This window comes from Podarcis tiliguerta (genome assembly GCF_965153285.1).
Source record: "Podarcis tiliguerta genome assembly, chromosome: 13".
Taxonomy (NCBI): Eukaryota; Metazoa; Chordata; class Lepidosauria; order Squamata; family Lacertidae; genus Podarcis; species Podarcis tiliguerta.
The window spans coordinates 36,634,054-36,653,389 of record NC_139546.1 but is presented as its reverse complement, the minus strand read 5'-3'; the positions used below and the strand labels follow the sequence as shown (position 1 = coordinate 36,653,389).

At 50.2% G+C, this 19,336-nt stretch overlaps 1 protein-coding gene across 1 annotated transcript; it reads left to right on the top strand.

The window, feature by feature from the left end:
* The first annotated feature begins 209 nt into the window (after positions 1-209).
* Positions 210-18,608, top strand: DBP (D-box binding PAR bZIP transcription factor). Its single transcript, XM_083409173.1, has 4 exons — positions 210-1,396; positions 7,663-8,001; positions 13,292-13,512; positions 16,815-18,608. Exons 1-4 carry the CDS (start codon positions 1,234-1,236, stop codon positions 17,028-17,030), a joined length of 939 nt encoding a protein of 312 aa, XP_083265299.1. The 5' UTR covers positions 210-1,233; the 3' UTR covers positions 17,031-18,608.
* Positions 18,609-19,336: the final 728 nt, after the last annotated feature.

The window sequence follows — 19,336 nt, the reverse complement described above, 5'->3', positions numbered from 1 at the left end:
TCAGGCTCCTCCCATCTGCTGCTCTGCTATTGGCCAAATCTAGGTCAGAGCCCCACCTGCCCCATGGCAGGCGCACATGACAGAACGGGAAGGGCGCGGGACGGGGGAGCTGTGTTTGCAAATCTCGGGCTGTTGGGCTGCCGATTGGAAGAGAGGGGCGCCCTTAGCTCCGCCCATTGGGCCCTCGCGGCTCCTCCCACTTCGAATGTTGCAAAAGGAGGGGGGGAAAGACCCGAAGACAGTTGCAAAGTGCTTAGAGGAAAGTAACGAGCAATTTTTATTTATATGTAATTTTTTTATATAAAAAGAAAAATTGGTTGTAGATTCGCATTTGGGGGAAAGCCGGAGCCAAGGATTCTGGAAAGCGGCAGGATCTGCTTTCGGTTTCCCTTTATTTTTATTATTATAATATAATAATACTGATTAATAAAAGGAAGGTGCGAAGAGGTTCCCCCACACTCGGATTCCTTCACTGCCTGCTGAGAAGACGGGGTCTCCCCTCCCCATTTATAGATCACGGACATCCCTCTTCCAGCCTATTTAGGATCTGACTGGAAGAAAAAGCAGCGGAGATCACCCGTCGCTGCCGCTGCTGCAACTGCGAGATCCTTAGCAAAAGGATCGACTGGGCATTTTGGATTTGCTGACTTTTCCGTTTTCCTTTGGCGCCTTAAATCTGCTAAAGCTCGCCGAAAGCTGGTGACTTTTAATTCTAGGGGAAATAATTTTGTTCTAGCAAGATTGGAAATACAACCCTCCCGTTCCCTAGGGAAATCTCGTTGGATCTTAAGAACTCTTTACTCCACCCCGTTCCACATTTTCCAATAACTTCATCGCAAATATATATATATTTCTTTTCTTTGCCCATCTTTTGGGGAGATCTTCCTCAGAGCCGGTTGGCTGCTAAATTTGGATCGGAGTGAGGCAAGGTGGGGGCCATCGCCTGCCCCTCCGGAGGCTTGTTTCCAGGCTGGTAGCAGGAGAGACAGAGAGAAGACAGCCTCCTCCTTTAAAACAAAATAGAAAATCCCACCCCAAAACCTACACCTCAACTTCCTTCTCCAGTCGGGCATCTAATCGGTGAATCTCCCTCGGGGGTATCTGCTGCTGTTTTCCACAAGGACCTTTTGGTTTTATTCGCTGTCCCCTGCTCGACACCATAGAAGAAGGGCGAAAAAAGCAATTTTCAGCGGTGGGCACCTCCTGGATCTTCCTGCTGCTGCCGCTTTCGCTATGGCCCGCCCAGCCACCCAAAGTAGCCCGGCTCCTAGCCCCATGCTCGCCTCTCCTCCTTTGGGACTAGCCACCCCGAGCTCCGCGATGGTCAGTCTCAAGAGCCTCCTTCAGGGACCGGTCAAAAGTCCCGACCGCCGAGGGGCCAAGGATCTGGGCTCATGTGAGTGATACCCCTTCGATCCTCCCTTGCAATCATTCCTCCTTTGCCTGCCTGTCCATCTCTCCCTAAGTGTAGATATTCATGTACTTAGCTCCGTATTTCCTCTATACATGCATCCATTTTCTTGCTGCTGGTTTTTTGTATTAATCTTCAGGGCACTGCAGAATCTTCCCTAGAGTTTGCCCTTGAAACGGCTGGGTCACTCTTATTCCCATTTCACAGATAGGGAAGCTACTGAGGCAGGGTTGTCATCCTTAGCAGAGGCAGGTTTTGCATATTTGCCAATCATGTCTCCCCTGGGCTACCATAGAGGCCATCCTTCTACTTCATACATCTCCCAGGCATCCCATAATATTAGTCCTGGCCTCTCTGTCGTTTCTGTGGCATTTCATAAATGTCTGCCTTCAGCGGAAAAAAGAGTTTTGAGGCAGTCTAAAAACGAGCAGAATTATTGGCACATAAGCTTTGGTCTGCTCAGTCTTTAAATACATCCCATAAATGTCCCTCTACCTGCCACCCCATCCATCTCCCCACCCCATAGTTTATCTCTCAACCTGTATTCACCCCCTTTATAGCTGCCTCCTTGTCCACCTGGCTTTTCACGCCACCCACCTGCCTTATATCTGTCTATAGGTCCCAACCTGCACACACTTGTCCAATGCTCATATATAAAAAAAATTGAGCCATTTGTTCCCTCTATTTTAAAAAACAAAAAACCATAACAAAATATGTGAGTTGCAAAGACCTGCTGAGACTCAGGGCCCCTGGAAAGGGAAGTCCTTCCTATGAACGATATGCAGTGATATTTATATATTCTTGTCCTCCCTCCCCTTCTATCCAGATGGCCTTCAGAGCCTGAACATTCAACTTGCTTTCATTTTGGGCTTTTCCATCTCGATTGCGGTGTGTGTGTGTGTGTGTGTTGAACTGTGTTTGCTTTCAATGCGGCATTGTTAATTCTTTCCATCCATGAAATGTTCCTCTCCTGGGTTGTGAGTTCCAATCAAAATGCATTCATTCTAAATAGGGAAGGCCCCATGCCGTGGATTCATGTAGGCCCCACATATGCATAGGGACAGACCCATGTTTACTTCTGGATGGGATGCCACAGAAGATCTGGAAGGAGGTCGAAATCTAGTGATTGCAGGAAGGGCCTGGGACCTAGGTGTTCTGGAGAAAGGAGGTAAATGCCTTTGGTGGCGCAAGATTTAGGAGGAGCCACGGAGCCTGAACTCCTGGCATGTTTGGGAGAGGAGGAGGGGCATTAGGGGCAAGACAAGTTTGGGGGCCAGGACTTCTAGATATATGAGGCAGGGGACTTCTATAGGTGGGGTAGCTCAGTTGGTAGAGCATGAGACTGGTGGGTTCAAGCCTCATTGTTGGGCTAAAGAATATTGCGTTGCAGGGGGTTGGGCTAGATGACCCTTGGGACCCATTCCAACTTTACAATTCTATTAGAATTCAATTGCCCCTACCGTTGCGGTGCGTGTGCATTTCAATCCCGGATCGCTTTTGTGCCCCTTGGGTGTTTGGCAAGATGGGCAGCCGGTTTTGATAGATCTAAGCAAAACAATGACAGAGAGCGGGCTGGGGAGGGGACGGATAAGGCCTGTCAGGTTTTCTGGGTGGGGAAGCGGTTGGAAAGGGGGGGGGGAGCGGAGAGGACAGAGAGGCGAGCTGCCCAGGACTCCTGGGTTCTGTCGGGCAATGCGGTGCTGAGTGCGAAGGCGGCGTGCGTCCCGGATTCCGAGGATCGGGAGGAGAGGGGGATCTTTGGGGAGCCCGGACGCCTGGGTTCTCTCGCTGCTGCTGCTGCTGCTGCTGGAGAGGTGCCAACTCGCTAGGGTTTTCCAGGGTGATCCACCAAGCGGTGTCTCTGGACATGCGCACAAGCTCCCGTGCGCGTACACACACTCACCCAAACACACACACACACTCTCTCTCGCATCTGCTGGCTGGCAGCAGTAAATCCCTTAAAGCTGCACACAGCCTGGCCACGGGACGCAGCAGGAGGGAGCGAAACGTGCGCGCGGGCGCTGCTGTGGCGCTTCGCCCCGGGAAACACTCTCGCAAGACTTTTTCGCACGAGCGAGCGAGCGGGCAGCGAAGGGCAAGGCGGGAGGAGGAGGCGGCGGCTAGGACATCGCAGGGGCACCCAGGGTGCCACCCGGGGTCAACGCCCCACGGAGGGAGAGGGGAAGAGGGAGGCGTACCAGGGTGGCGAGGAAGCTGCCAGCCACAAGCTGGCATTTGGGTTCTGGCCGGCGGACAAGATGGGAGGCGGACACACCGACACGGACGGTGGGTATCTTTGCGGGCACTTTTTTGCGCGCGCTGGGGCGGGGGGTGTGATTGGCACCCTGCGGCCGTGGTGGGTTTCCTGTGAATTCAGGCAGAGCAGATGGGCATTTCGGACTGTTTCAGGTTTTTTATTTCAGTTTGATAATATTGACAGGAAGGTGCCCGGCATTAAGATGGGCAGAGTGTATATATCTTTTTTTGGGGGGGGGGGGTCTTGCATCTTGGGCATCCTGCCACCCGTCCTGCAAGGGTGCCATTCGCACACACACATAAACAAACGTGTTTGTGCACAGGCACTCTTGACAGATTTGTTTGGGTGCTGACTAGTCTTGGCCACCCCAGTGTTATTGTTGTAGGTTTGCCCCCCACCCACCCAAAAGGAGGACCGAGTTTTGCTTCTCCGCCTAGAGCTGAATGTCAATCATTCCTCTTCGGAACAGAAAGTAAACTGATGTCCTGCTTGAATAGGCTCCTGCTGGCTCCAGCCATTGAGAAACTCGCCTGACCCTGGTTACTTTGAGGTTGTTGTTGTTGTTGTTGTTAATGACCCCTCTCCAATGCTTTGGGCGGCTCGATCCTGAGCACGTTTTTACTTGGAAGCAATTCATTTCCAGAAGGGTTAGTAGTCTGTGGCACCTTTTAAAAAGTTTATTGTGGGTATCAGTTTCATCGGATACACAGAAATGGACTCTGCTCCGCAAAAGCTTATGGGCACAATAAATGTCTTATCCTTTCAGGGCACCCTTGGTTGTTTATACATGGAAGCAAGCTTTATAAATGCCCGTTGGCTTTACACCTGAGTAAACATGCCACTGGCCACAGACTGATAGAGATGCAATTTCATTATATTATTCCTGGTGCGTTCTGCAACTCGCAGGTGGCTTTCATTTCACAGTTGAGTAAAACTGAGGCTTGAGTCCAAAGAGGCTTGGTAGCCTCTTTGATTGGTCCCTAATATGATTTTATATGTTTTTGCTTGTAATCATATTTTGGAATGCTTTTATCTGTTTTGGATTTTTTTTAAAAAAAATCTTGTTTTGCCACCCTGGACTACTTGGAGAGGAAGGGCGGGATATAAATTCAATAAATAAATAAATAAATAAATGACCCAGGCTTTGAATATTTGACTCATAACTCCAGATATAGCTTTATATCATTTGGATAATATTGACTGTGGCAGGAGGAGGGCATTCAAAGATTACAGGGGGGGGGGGGGGCAATACTAGGAAGTGGTGAGGAGTACTTTGGCCCAAGTTTGTGAAGCTAATACAATTGAGGGGCAAAGTTAAGAGTGGTGACAAAATGCATACAGTTCAATTCATTTACTACACTGTTCTGTATATTTTACTGTATAATTTCAACAGTTGTATTTCTGCCTGTGTCGTGTTCCTCACAACTCATAATCCTCATGAATAATATCTCCCCCTCTTCCACTACTTCCTTTATCTTTGAAATAGACCTGACAAGGTAGTTAATAATATTCCCATTTTACAGATGAGGATAACTGAGGATTAAGAACTTGCCCAAGGCTGCCCCCGTGACTCCAATGGCTGAGCCAGGATTTGAACCTGAATCTCGGATAGCCTATCGTCTGAGTCGCTCCGACTCTTTGGTGATAGTTGTTTGGGGGGTGGGGTTCATTGGAAGAAAAGTGGAAGAGGGTTGTCTGGGGTGGATTTGGAGTGGATCAGCTGCCCAGGGTTGGGGAGCTGCGCAGTTGGCAACCGCGCACAGGCTTCGCTTGATCTGTGGGGCGTTGCGGGTGACTCGCCCAGTTTCGGGGTGCCAGGCTGGTGTCACCGCAAGAGGTGTCAGCTGGGCCCGGACTTCTCTCCCACGTGTCCAGGCAGAGTCAGGGCTCAGGTATGGCGTGCCACTCCCAAGCCTGCCTGAGCCTCGTGCAGGGGGTGGGGCGTCTTCAGGAGAATCCTGGCCTGTAAACCACAAGAGCCCTCAAGCCTTCAGAGACCTAGTGAGGGGTGGAGGGGGTGAAGGTGGCAGTGGGTTCTCCCCAAGTGCATGGGAAAGAGGGTGACCTTGGTTAAAGAACGGAGGCAACCCAATGGAACAAACAGTTCCTGGCTGAAGACCTCTGGAATTGTGGGACAAAAGGAAATATGCAAGTCTGTCCTGATTCCTGCCTGCTCACTCCCAACCTTAGCTAAATCTCCCTCTACCCCGATCTTCTATAAGGTTTGATGCTTTATTATGCTTTTATATTTGTTGGAAGGCACCCAAAGTGGCTCAGGCAACCCAGTCAGGTGGGCAGGGTACAAATATATTATTATTATTATTGTTGTTGTTGTTATTGTTATTATTAACAACTATTATTATATAATGATAATAGTTGTTAATAATAACAATAACATAGTTGTTAATAATAATAAAAACAACAACAACAATAATAATATATTGCAAAAGAGGCTGGACTCCTTCTGTAATCTGAGCACTATGGGGGAGCGAGTCTAATGATATGACCCCGAACTCCTGGGTCCTTTGGTATGGGAGCACAACTTAGTGGGCTTAGAATAAGGGGAGCTCTAGCAACTGGGGTTCTTGCGGCATCCCCTGGTGTGGCCTGGGTGGTGGTGATGGGCACCTGCTCAACGCCAGCACAGAAGATGCCAGTCAGATCTGCCCCCCAGAGAGCACCAAATGCTCCCTCCCCACACCAGGGTCACCCGGCGGCTGCTGCCGCTGCCCCACCTAGACCAAAGAGGAGCGAGCTGGAGGGATTCAGGCAGGCAGATGGGCTGAGCGAGCTCCGAGGGCGCAGGAGAGCGAGAGCCCAATCAAGCGTGGCTGAGCATGGGGTCATCTGGGGTGAGGCAAGCGCTCACGTTTTTTTTGCTGGTGAACGGCATGCAGGCCTCTAGGGCTGGAGAGATAGGGATGGGGCCCAGGCAGGTTTCGGCAGCCTCCGCGGCTCAAAGATGCCGACTGCCGCATGCTGCAGCCACCCATCCCCACAACACGCATCTCTCCCAGCCATCTGGCCCTCTCGTTGGCAGCCTGTCCTTTTTCTTTGCCCACCCACCTGCACAGCCTGCCTGCGCCCGGAGAGGAGGACCGTGCAGAGTTTATATTTGAGCAGAACTGTCTGCTTTGGGCCCTTGGGCTGTGAGAATGTAAGGAAGTGAGCCCCATGCAGGAACACCCACCCACCCCACATGTAAGGCATACGACTTCTCCCGAAGAATCCTGGGAACTGTGATTGAAGAGTGCTGGGAATTGCAGCTCTGCAAAAGATAAGCTAGAGTTCCCAGGGTTAATGGGGGGAAGTGGTGTGCTTAAATGTGTGCTGTGTACGCAGCCACCCCCACACTCAAGCACCAAATGCAATGCAAAGCCACATGCAACTAGATAGATGCTGGGATACCCGATCGCTTGGGGGAGGCAGGGGGTCAGGACCCCCTTACTCTGTCCTGGGTTGCCGGGGGCTGTCTGGATTCAGAGGGTGGCCAAGCCCAGAGACTGGAAGCAACTGCCTCAACACTCTGGCCTTTTGCACTTTGCACCCGTGCCCAGGGATGCCTGGAGCTCCCCACGCCAGCATTGCTGGGTGTTGTATTCCAAGTGAACACAGCTATGTACATAAACATTAAGTCTTGCTGATCTCTCATCCTCCCTTGTGCAGTAGGATCGATTGTTGTTCACCTTGCAAAACCCTTAGAATTGCAAAGTTACGGCAATTACAGGCTTCAGAATGGTTATTTTCCTCCTTTTGTCCATCTTCCCAATCCATCTCCCCAGTCCACTTCCATGTCAACAGTGTAACATTGATCGGTTTCCTTTATTCCACTGGCCCTGTGCTATGGAAAACCTGCACACACACACACACACAGAAGATTCCTAGATTTCCGCTTTCTTGGCTTCCGGCCTCTAGGTTTCTGCCCCTAGATGCTTCTCATCCCGTAAACCTTCTTCCTTAACCCGAGCTTCTCCTCCTGCCGCCTTTTCTGCAGGTGTCATCAAAGACAAGGAACGCAAAATGGAGGACGACCTGAGCATTTCGAGGCCTGGCCACTGCGCCTACCTGGGCTCCCTTTTGTGGGAACGCACGCTGCCCTACAACGAGATTGAGTATGTTGACTTGGACGAGTTTTTGCTGGAAAACGGGCTGCCCCCGAGCCCAGCTCACCAGCCCTTCTCGCCGGGGAGCCAGCCCACGGCCTCGCCTTCCAGCGGGGTGGTGGTGGACCTTAGCCGCCCGGCCTCTTGTGCGTCGTCCTCTTCCATCTGCTCCTCGTCTGGCGAAGGCCTAGTGGGTAGCGATTACGACCATCACGGCAGCAGCCAGACAGGTAAACTGTGCTGTACTTTGGGTGTGAGGGTGGTGCTGGTGGGGAAATGGGAGTCAAAGTGATTGCTGGCATTTGTCGTCCCTCCCCTTGGAAGGAGCTGTGAGAATATCAACTCACCCTTCCCTTGTTTCATATAACTTTGTTTATGCTCCTAGCTCCCCGCGTTTCTGAGCTGCACACCTATTAAGTTTTAGCTGTATGTTTGCAAAGAGTGTCGTGATGGGAACTGGAGCTCCCATTCTGAAGACACTCAGTTGACTCTGCGAAATAGCTCTTGGGTTTCAAGGCTAAAAGGTGTTTTTACAGTCTCATAGTGGCTGCAGTGGAACAAGGGTTATATTGTAGTGCCCCATTCACTTCAAGGTGAAGGGCAAACTACATGTTACACAGAAGTGCATGGAAAAAAATGAAAAGCAGACTTGGGAGGCTGAGATTTGGAGTGGAGAGGCAGGAGAGAAATGTGTGGTTGATTCTCTCCCTTCTGGCCTTTTTCCTGTCCTTCCCATGTCTCTCCTTCTATTTGTCTGACAAAATTAGTTATTGTGTTATGCCTTGGAATAAATTATGCAAAGCATGCAGTGTTTACTCCAAGTGCAAAATTTAACTTACCTATTTGGATATATTTTTTGGGGGGGGGTACCTCTGAGCACACACCACTTTGGATAGAAGGAGTGAGCAGTTTCTAGAGCCCTCCCTGTTTGGGAGGGCAGTTTCATGTTCCCTCCCTGGTTGCAGAGAAAATTGAGTTTCTAATCTCCTCCCTGATTGCAAATAGTTTTTCAATCCCAGCCTCTCTGGGTTGCAGTGGCAATACCAGTGGCCCCCTTCAGGCTGCTGCAAGAATTGCGCTTCCCTTCTCCTTCCTAGTCCCCCGTTGTCTGATGCCCCCATTAAATTTTGGTTAAATAATTATGTTTGCAGCAGATGTTTAATACACAAACACACCATTGCAGAAAATAAAAGCAAATTTTGCTCTGTTTGGATTTAGTCCCTTCCTAGTTTGCAGAAGCAGATCAGATGGTTTCTACCCAGTTTAGATCACAAGTATTAAGAATTTCAATAGGGTCCACCATGCATTTTTTGTTGCAGAGAGTGCAGAAGGAAGGTTGCAGCAGTTCTGAAGCTATACAGGTGTGGACCTAGTTGTTTGCCTTGGATGAGAGCTTCATGGGTAGGCTAGGATATTAAAGAGAAAACTTTGGGGTGCATTTTTATACTATTTATAAGAGTTATAGGGACGCGGGTGGCACTGTGGTGTAAACCACTGAGCCTTGGGCTTGCCGATCAGGTCGGCGGTTCAAATCCCTGCGAAGGGGTGAGCTCCCGTTGCTCGATCCCTGCTCCTGCCAACCTAGCAGTTCGAAAGCACGTTGAAGTTCAAGTAGATAAATAGGTACCGCTCTGGCGGGAAAGTAAATGGTGTTTCCATGAGCTGCTCTGGTTTCAGCAGAAGTGACTTAGTCATGCTGGCCACATGATCTGGAAAAACTGTCTGTGGACAAAGTCGGCTCCCTCAGCCAGTAAAGCAAGATGAGTGCCTCAACCCCAGAGTCATTTGCGACTGGACTTAACTGTCATGGGTCCTTTACCTTTACAAGTGTTATAAAGATTTGCAATTTAATGCTTGTGTTTAAATAAGGTGTGTGTGTGTGGGGGGGGGTCTTTGGCCCTGCAGACATTGCTGAACTACAACTCCCACCAGGCCCAGCAAGCACAGCCAGTCATGATGGGAGTTGTAGTTCAGCAATATCTGCAGGGCCAAAGGGTGCTGCACCTGGTTGCTTTCATTATTTCATGTGTTAACTTTAACATCTCATGTGTTTTAGAAACTTGGACTTTGTGAGATGGTTGGGTGGGAAGTGAATTGTGTTTTCATTTTGGGAGGGGCCTCCCCACCTTCTAAAGTTGCCAAGCGCTCCTAAAACTAACTTTTCCACTTCTTGAAAATACTGGGTGCTTTCCCTGAAGCTGAAATACTATATTTTCAAACTGTCACTTGGTGAGTTGCAGTAATTACTGATATTGTTCAGATTACCGCCTCCAATGTGTGCATTGGATTTCCATGGGGAGGGCAGGTTAATGTGGGTTTAAGCTCGAGAATAAAATAGACAGTGCTCTGAAAGTTACCTGCTACCATTTAATACTTACTGTCCCTTTTCTGCTTCCATTTACAGTTGTGGTTTTTGGTGCGATTTGGGAAATCGCAAGAGAGGAGGGTGGGATATCATGAGATGTTTGGGTTTTGTTTGAAACGCAGAGTTGGGAGACTAGCGCTTGTGGTTTGTGGAGAGAAATATCGGGAAAACAAGGTAGTGGGACGACTTTGATGCCATCCTTAGTGAAGCACAGGGGGACGCTTGGGATCCGTGCCCTCGTGACCCCAGTGAGCACCCCAGAGAAGGTATTCTTACCAGCGGTCTTCCTTCGCAATGGTACCTCCTCAAGCTAGCAGTGTGCAGCGTAGACTTTGCTGGTGGCTAAAGGTGACGTAAAATGCAAAGGAATTATGTTTTTCACAGATGTAAGTTGGGTAAATTTGGGTGCCCCCCCCCCTTGAACCACAAAGCTTTACAGGGTATTAACAGAGGGCCACCCACCTATGTCCCCATATTTCCCCCCAACTTTTTCCTCCCACCCTACTCTACAAAGTACAGTGTTTTCCACTGATCTAATCCAGACATCTGGTCACTCAGTACTTTCTGTTCCAGAGAACCCAGGAATCCTAAATACCCATAGGCCCCCCCTCCTCATATCTCCTCACAGGAGGTCACCAACACCCATCCAAGTTCACTAGACGCCCCCCCCCCTTTCCCTTCCGGAGAACCCAGGAGTCCCGGGCACTCGCCTGCACACCCCCTCCCCCCACATACGGATCCTGGATGTCAGCGCCTCGAAGCTCCCCCATGAGAACCCAGGAGTCCTGGACAGTATCTTCTGCCCACGTACACCGATCCCCTCCCCCCACTGGATCGCTCCTCCTCCTCCTCGTTCCTAGCAATCCTGAATACCAACAGCCTCAGGTTCCCTCCTCCTCCTCCTCCTTAGACACGCAGAAGAATTACAAATACCAACAGCTTTCTCCACCCCCCCTTGCATTAAAAAAAAAAAGAACTCAGGAATTCTGGATTCCCTCCCCCCACTTTCCAACAATTCCGGGGGGGGGTACTGGATGCCCACCCCCGCGGCGGAGTGGGGGGAGGCGCGCTCTCGTGTGCCTGTGCGCGTGCACACACGCGCTCCTTGCCTGCCCGGCGCGGCGGCGGCAGGCTGCGGGGAATCCCGTGTCTGCTGCTGGGCGCGGAAATCCTGCGCTGCTGGCTCCCGCCTGGGAAGCCCGGTCTCGTGTCTGCTGCACGGAGCCTCCTGCTCCCGCTCACGTGCCTCGCCCTGCTTCTGCGAACACATGTCGCGGCTCGGCTCCTCTCGCTGCCAGCTGGCAGGCGGCCCCCTTCCTCGGCGCAGGGCGGGGCCAGCGGGCACGTGGGGATGCGGTGTGAGAGGCGGCGCTGCTGCTGCTGCTCCTGCTGCAGCAGCCCGAGAGGAGGAGGAGGAGGAGGAAGCGGGTGCTGCTGCTTCTTCGGGGCCTCTCGCGGGACGGGGGCGGCAGGGGGCGTGGGCCTGTGGGCGGCCGCCTATCCCGGCTGGGCAGGTTGGGCCGGAGGGAGGCGCGGTCACGTAGGACGCCTGGGCTCTGCGGGGAGGCGGGAGTAGGACTCCTGGGTTCCCCCGGGGGGGGGGGGGTCCGGCGAAGGGGGTCAGATTCTGGCTTCCTTCAAGGAGAGGTGGGAGTGGAGATCAGGATTCCCGGGTTTTTCCACATAAAGAGGGGATTCCGGGGGGCGGGGGGGGGTGTAGGACCCCGGGTGGGGGTTCTCTCTGGAGAGTTGTGGGTGCGGGTGTGGGTGGACTCCAGGGTGTTTCAGGGAAGTCGAAACCCCCGTTTTTTTCCGGGTTGCGTGTGTGGCGCCTAGTGGGTGGAGCGTTGGGCTCTGGAGTTTCTTAGTTTCCCAAGGAAAGAAATATGGGGGGGAGGCACAGGACTCTTGGGTTCTTCAAGAGGAGAAAGGGCAATGGGGGGGGCAGAGGGAACCAGGACTGTGGGTTTCTTCAAAAGGAGAGGGCTGTAGTAATGGGAACTGGAGTAGGAGGTTATCCGAGGAAAGAGGGGTTTTAGTGTTGCCTAAAGGAAGCGGGGATTCTGGGGTCCCCTGCAGGTGTTTTTTTGGGGGGGGGACTGGTGGTAAGTGTATAGGAGTTAGAGAGTTCTAGTTGAGGGTGGGATGTATGACTCCTGGCTTTTCTGAGGGGGCAGGTGGGGGTGGATGACCTTGGGAGAAGGTGTTCATATCCCAAGTTTTCTGAGCGTGGGGGTATGAGAGCCAAGGGATCCAGAGTGTGCAGCTTAGTGATGGGGGGGGGGATGATGGGCAGACACCTGAGTTGAGGGGAGATGTGGGGACCCTGGTCGCTGAGAAGAGTTGCAAAGTTTCTTTTATTGGTCTAGATCAGGGTTTCCCCAGCTTGGGTCGCCGGCTCTTTTTAGACTACAATTCCCATCATCCCTAACTAGTAGGTCAGGGATTATGGGAATTGTAGTCCCAAAACAGCTGGAGTCTCAAGTTGGGGAAACCCTGGGCTAGAGCTTCCTGGGCTTGCTCTTGTGTACTTGTCTGCTTTGCCCCAGCAACCCCAAGCGGCTTAGAGGGACGGCCATTTGCCTCCTCAGAGTTGCCTTGCCTCCCAGTTGAGCTTTTTCAAAGTGGTTGTCACTTGTGAAATGGTTGTCTGGATCCGCGCTCTCATATGCCTCGTTCCCCCATCTGTTAGGCATTTAAACAGATCGGCGGGGCCCACGTGGCTAGCTGGACACCGCATACTGCATAGTGCTGTTCCCAAAACGGCCTTGCAGTGCCGTTTAATCCTCTGAAATTTGCCAGCCCCTCTGCGTGTCTCTAATCCCCATCATGTGTGCAGCTGCAGCTGCCTGAGCAGCAGCGAAGCCCTGTGTCCCCAATTCACCGTTCCACTTCTCAAGAAGACACACAACCCTACAGCCCTCCTCCTGAAACACTCTGCAGAGAAAATAAAACCAATGGGGGTGGGTATGTACATAATGCAATGTCTATAACATATGGGTGTGCATGTGTGTTTGTGTACAAAGGACTCCGTAGAGGTTACAATGGAAGTGTGGGGCCTGCAGATAGCCTGTTGTGGGTGCTGCTGCCCTCTTGCGGGTTCTATTTATTTGCGAAGCTCACCTGGATTTCTCCTTCCTCCACACCTATTCCAGGTCCCGTAACACCTGTGTCCCGAAGCACGCCCAGCCCTGTGGACCCCGAGGGCGTGGAGGTCCTCATGAACTTTGACCCTGACCCTGCCGACCTGGCGCTGTCGAGCATCCCGGGGCACGAGACCTTCGACCCCCGCAAGCACCGGTTCTCCGAGGAAGAGCTCAAGCCACAGCCCATCATGAAAAAGGCACGGAAAATACAGGTCCCGGATGATCAGAAGGTGAGAGAGGCACAAAACGCACTGATCTTAGAACAATATTTTAAGAGATTTCCCTTGGATGATATCAGATGCACAGGGGAGCCTGTGTTGCGTCAAATGCTATTGGACTACAGCTCCCATCATCCCTGACCCTGACCATTGGTCCTGCTGGCTGGTGGGAGTTGGGAGGCCAGGAACATCTGGAGGGCCGCAGGTTCCCGAGCCTTGATCTCTGCTTTGTGTGCAAGCTCCTCCCTGCATTCCCCAATGTAGCTGAAAAAAGCTTGGGTGCAGCTGGTGGTTTTTAATTTGGCCGTTTATAGCCAAATTCAGCAAACAGCAAGTTTTTAAAAAATCACAACAAAAAATAACTTAGCAATGAAAACAAAACAGTGTCATAATCGCAGCTCATTAAATTACTACCCCGCTTTTCTTTCAAGGTGATCGAGGCGGCACTCCTGGTTCTTTCCCCCTCTTCCTCAACTTTTTTATTCTCACAGCAACCCTGTGACCAGCAACCCTAAACCAGGCTCTTCCTTGCCCAGTGTTGTAGCCCAGGGACAGCCAGTGTGGTTTCACTCCAGTGCTTGGAGTGAAACCACTACAACTCCCATAATATCTCACCACTGGCAGCACGTTAACTTCACAACAGGAGACAGGTTGCTTTTTTAATTTTCTTTTTAAAAGGTTGGGCCGTTTTAAGTAAGATCGAGAAGTTTGGGGAATTGGCATTTGTTATCATATTACTTGTTTAAACTACTTAGCATTTTATTTAACATTTTCTAAGCTCTTTCCTGTTGACTGATACCCGATAGCCAAGGTTACGGTGTACCAGTTGTGACCCTGCCCACTGTGGCATGTGTCGCTCAACAAGATTTGGGTGGAATCCGCTGGCGTGAGTGGGCAGAGCTAGGCTTGCTGCCCAAACCCTCCCATTTTCGACTGCATGCTGTACACAGAGCTGCAATCTCCAGAGATTGTTAAACCAATCAGTCCCTGTTCACAGGGGACTCTGGGAATAAGAGTCTTCTAATAGCCCTCTGCACCCTCAACAAACTACAGCTCCCAGAATTCCTTTTTTGGGGGGGTGGGGTGAACCATGACTGTTTAAAGTGGTATCACAACATTTTTTTTTATTTTCTGAAATAAAGTAGCGTTTTAAACACATAGTGTGAATGTGGCCTGAGAAAACAGGCTAGGGAAAACACCCCTGTTCCCCCAGCACCTGTTGGCCATCTGTGCTAACCGAGTTTGCGCAGCAACTGGGGCGATGGAATAAAAGCTTGCCCGCAATATCTTTGCTTGTCTTTGTTTTTAAATAATAATCAAACAGCTGCAAAACACCCCTTCTCACCACCTTTCCTCAACAGCATTCCCTAACAGTATTCTATAACAGTACACACTGCACCACTTGATCAACTTATATAGTTTTCAAATAATCAATTTACCCTACCACATCGCTGCATTCGGTGCAGTAGGTAAACTCTCCCTGCTAATTAGTGAAATTGTTAAGATACCTCAGGTCTGCTGAAATGTCGAAAGCTCACAGATGTGCTGCCATGCAGGTTATAATTACACACACCTCTGAGTAGCACCATTGACCACATTAATATCAAGGAAACCCAACAACACCATGGTCCCACCCACTGCTTTTTAGGAGAGACAGACAGACAGATGTGAAACACCAGTGTAATGCCTTTGGCCCCAAATGCCTGCCTGAAGGGTAGTTTCCACCACCAGGGATTTTGGTGGCAGGGCTAAGACAGTGAATTTCTCTCTGGGGTTTAGCGGTTTTTCACGTGCCAGCTTCAGGGTGACAGTGTTACTGGGGAGAGAGAGGCTGTCTGGGAAATGCGCTGCTGGGTACGAACCTGTTTTCTGAGCTGACGGGTATGGATGATTGTCTGGCATTGTGTGTGTCTCAAAGGCAAGGAGCGTGTCCATGCATATTTTGTCAAGCGGTGACAGGAAAGGGTGTGTCCGCGCATGCATGACCGTGCACATGCTCTTTCGAGAAGTATGTGTGTTCTTTTGGGGAACGTAAATCTCTGTGCGAGATTCCAGAACGATGTGTTGCCACCAGTATACAAAGATATGATAGAAAGAGGCACAGAATTGCACTTTGCCGAGAGATAGAAGCTGGCCGAAAGTCACTAACTGAGTGTTGCGGCTGTGGGTGGATTCGAACCCACTACTCTGTGTGCTACATCACCGCACTGGGAGAAGTAGTCATACTCACGGGGGCTGGGGAGGGGGAGAGTTGTAGTTCAGCTGCATCGGACGGGCCAGAGGTTCCCAACACCTGATCTATAGTATTTGCACCTCTCTCTTTAGCCAATAAGCCTCCCCAAGTGCCTTATTGAACTTTTTTTTTAATATTTAAAAAAAGAAGACATTTCCTGTCCTTAGTTTAACAATCTAAAAATGAAGACACAAAGGGAAAAATGGAAGGGGAGGGGAAAGAAAGCACGCTCAGGCACCAAATCTCAAAGAATTCTTACTAAGACTAGTTTGGATGCAAGCAGTTCCAAGATGCTAGGGTAGAATGGGCGCTAGTAGGTGACAGATTATTATGATTTATTAAATTTGTATACAAGGTTCATATGGAGAAATGAAGGAGAAAGAGTGAGAAGCAGCTTGAAATACCTCTGCTGCTCTTTTCTCTTGCTTTTAGCATAGGAACATGCAAGGCCTGCAGGCATGTCATCAAAGTTAGCAGCTTTCCTGCCCCTGCTTGCTTATGTGATAAGTCCAGAACACCGTATGAAGGCACTTAGTACAGCCGCCCTGCTGGAACTAAGCAGGCCTGCCCCTATTCAGTCCCCAGGGGGACTATTGCCTGGGAATCATGCAATAATAATAATAATAATAATAATAATAATAATAATAATAATAATAATAATACTTACACACCCTGCCCATCTGCCCAGCCTCCCCAGCAGCTCTGGTTGGCTTCCAACAGAATATTAAAAACACAATAAAACATAAAACATTAAAAACTTCCCCCAAGCAGAGCTGCCTTTGTATGTTGTCTAAAAGTCAGATAGTTCTTTATTTCCTTGACACCCAATGCGAGGGCATTTCACAGGGCGGGCACCACTGCAGAGAAGGCCCTCTGCCTGGTTCCCTGTAGCTTCACTTCTCACAGTGAGGGAACCTCCAGAAGGCCCTCGGAGATGGACCTCCGTGTCCTGGCTGAACGACGGGGGTGGAGAGCTTTGAGCTCCCAGGACAAAAAGTAGATTTATTAATATAATAAACAGCAATTTGTGGACTCTTCACAAGCCTACCCTGACCTGTTTCGTTTTGTTTCTCCTACCTAGGACGAGAAATACTGGAACAGGCGGTACAAGAACAACGAGGCAGCCAAACGCTCGCGGGACGCCCGCCGCCTGAAGGAGAACCAGATCACGGTCCGGGCAGCCTTCCTGGAGAAGGAGAACGCCGTCCTGCGCCAGGAAGTGGCCAACATCCGCCAGGAACTGACCCGTTACCGCAGCATCCTCTCCAAGTACGAATCGCAGCACGGCACCTTGTAAGGCCCGCGGCAGCAGACGGCCGCGCTCTTCTTCACCGCTCCACCGCTCTGACGTGGTGGGGCCACCCTGGTTTTTCAACCCTGACCCCCGTCTTCCCGAACCGGGCAAACAAATAATCAAACAACAGATGTTTGGAATAAGGGGAAAGGTCCCGAGACGGACGATTCCCCACGTGCGGGGACTGCCGTGCTCCAGGTGCTCGACAGAAGGGATAAGACTTCCTGGGTTTGGCCTGAGCTGACCCTCGCCAAGAAAAAGGGCAGTGAGACTTGGGAGACGTTGAACTGGGCATCGTAGGCACACGAGACACACCGCGAACACACAAGGGCTCTGTAGCACACTGGAAGATGTATTACACACACACAAACACACACGTGCACACAGTACCCCTTCTCTCTCTCTCCACGTACATGCTAGAGTTTGGTTCGTTGGCAGACTTTTCTCTCCAAACGGCAGAATTCAGCCCCCGATTGCTGCAGCTACTCACCTCTGCTTGCCCTGTTGTGGCATGTGGCTTAGTGACACAGTTGGCCCAAGGAGGCATCAGGGGGCCTGTGCTTGCTTGCTTTTTTCTTCCGACAGCATCGCTTTTCAGTGGACATTTCTTCTTCTTCTGCACACAATTTCTTCGACTCCTTTCTCCCGTCGACTCTTTTGTCAGGGTTGGTGGGGAAGGACACGAGAAGGCTGCAAAAGTGGACACCCCCACCCCCGAGCCGTTCTGGGCTCCCATCTCGCAGCGGGTATCGAACCACTACGCCCTCCTCCCGCTGCACCCTTTGCAAAGAGAACTTAGAGGAGGCCTGGCACCCTGAGAAAAAAGAGGACACAGGAGCGTTGTTTTTCTCTCTCTCCCTTTTGATACCAGTAAACGTCAAGACTTCTGCCTGCGAAATGCCAAATTAGAAAAAAGAAAAGAAAAAAAAAACGGGTTGTGCACTCAATATTTTTTCCCCACAATTGGACAAAAGGGGCTTTGTGTCAGAGGGCAGGTGTATGGGTTGTTAGTGGAATGATTACGATTATCTTATTATTACTATTATACCTGTTTTTTTAGTTAAAAGGCAAGTGATGGTTTCTGTTATTTTCCCCCCTTCCACCACACCACACTTTTCCTCATGTTTTGTGTCCAACACTGTCTGATGTACGTCATATGTATAGAAACTAAATGAAAAACGAAAAACACAGAACCTCATTGGTGACCCTCCATAAATATGAACATATATATAAATATATATATATAATTTTCTCTTTTTTTGTAAAGCAAAAGGTATATATAGAGGCTCCAGGAGAGACTTGAGAGATTATGTTCTTCTTAATTGGGGAAAGGATGGTTCTTTCGTACAGAAAGTGAATGGGGGGGGTAAGGGGGAGGGGGGAATACGGTATTTTTATCTCCTTTGGGGAGGTTCCTAGTCTTTTTAATTTTCCATGTAACAGTATTGCTGAAGACTTTGGGGGGTGAAACCACCGGACTTGGCGGAAGGCTTTTATTTCGAAAGGATGTTTACACAGTTGTATACCATGAGCAAACTAGGAATAAAGAAAGACAGGATTTTAAAAAAAGAACGAACGAAACCCGAGATCTTTTGTGTCGTTTGTATTAACCTTTCTGTGTGCGGCTCAGATTTTACCAACCTGGTGCCTTCCTCTTGCTGTACTACAAGTCCCATCAGCCTCAGCCATTTCTGGGGTTCTTTGGTCCACTCATTTACAGAAAGGTGTCATTTTCCTTTCATTTGCTAATGTCCTGCTGTAACAGGTAAAAGGAGACTTAAAGGAAAACAGCCACGTTAATTGGTGGGAGAGGAGGAGGAACCCACCAGCATTCTGTGCAAAGACAACTAAATTCTGCAACTTGACATTCCTGCCCATTTTGCAGCAGAGATTTGCTTCAGGCGTTCAGAGCAGGGGACAAAGAGACAGAAACAGAGGGAGGTGCATCATATGGAATGAGACCATTGGTCCATCCAGCTCCGTATTGTCTACAGCAGGGGTTCCCCAAAGAGAGGTCATTGAACCACCAGTGGTCTGCAAGCTTCATTCAGGTGGCCTGTGATGTGTGTGGCTTTGCGGTTGAAGATGGGAGAGGGTACATCCCTGTGTTCAATATTCCTCTCTGCTTCTAATCGTAATTCTGTTGCTTAGAGCAACAGAAACACAAATTAAAAATCGTGCATCAATCTGGTACAGGGCATTGCAGTCGCTGCAACAAGCAGATGAAACCATTAAGCAGCCCTCTGCTATTCTCGAGATCCATGAGGGAAAAAGTGGTAGGAACCACTTGCCTACACTGACAACATCTC

Excerpts from the sequence above, each read along its gene's own strand:
- DBP (XM_083409173.1), top strand. The coding sequence starts at position 1,234 with ATGGCCCGCCCAGCCACCCAAAGTAGCCCGGCTCCTAGCCCCATGCTC. Across the intron at positions 8,002-13,291 it reads TCACGGCAGCAGCCAGACAG|GTCCCGTAACACCTGTGTCC; the intron begins GTAAACTGTGCT and ends CACCTATTCCAG. Across the intron at positions 13,513-16,814 it reads AGGTCCCGGATGATCAGAAG|GACGAGAAATACTGGAACAG; the intron begins GTGAGAGAGGCA and ends TCTCCTACCTAG.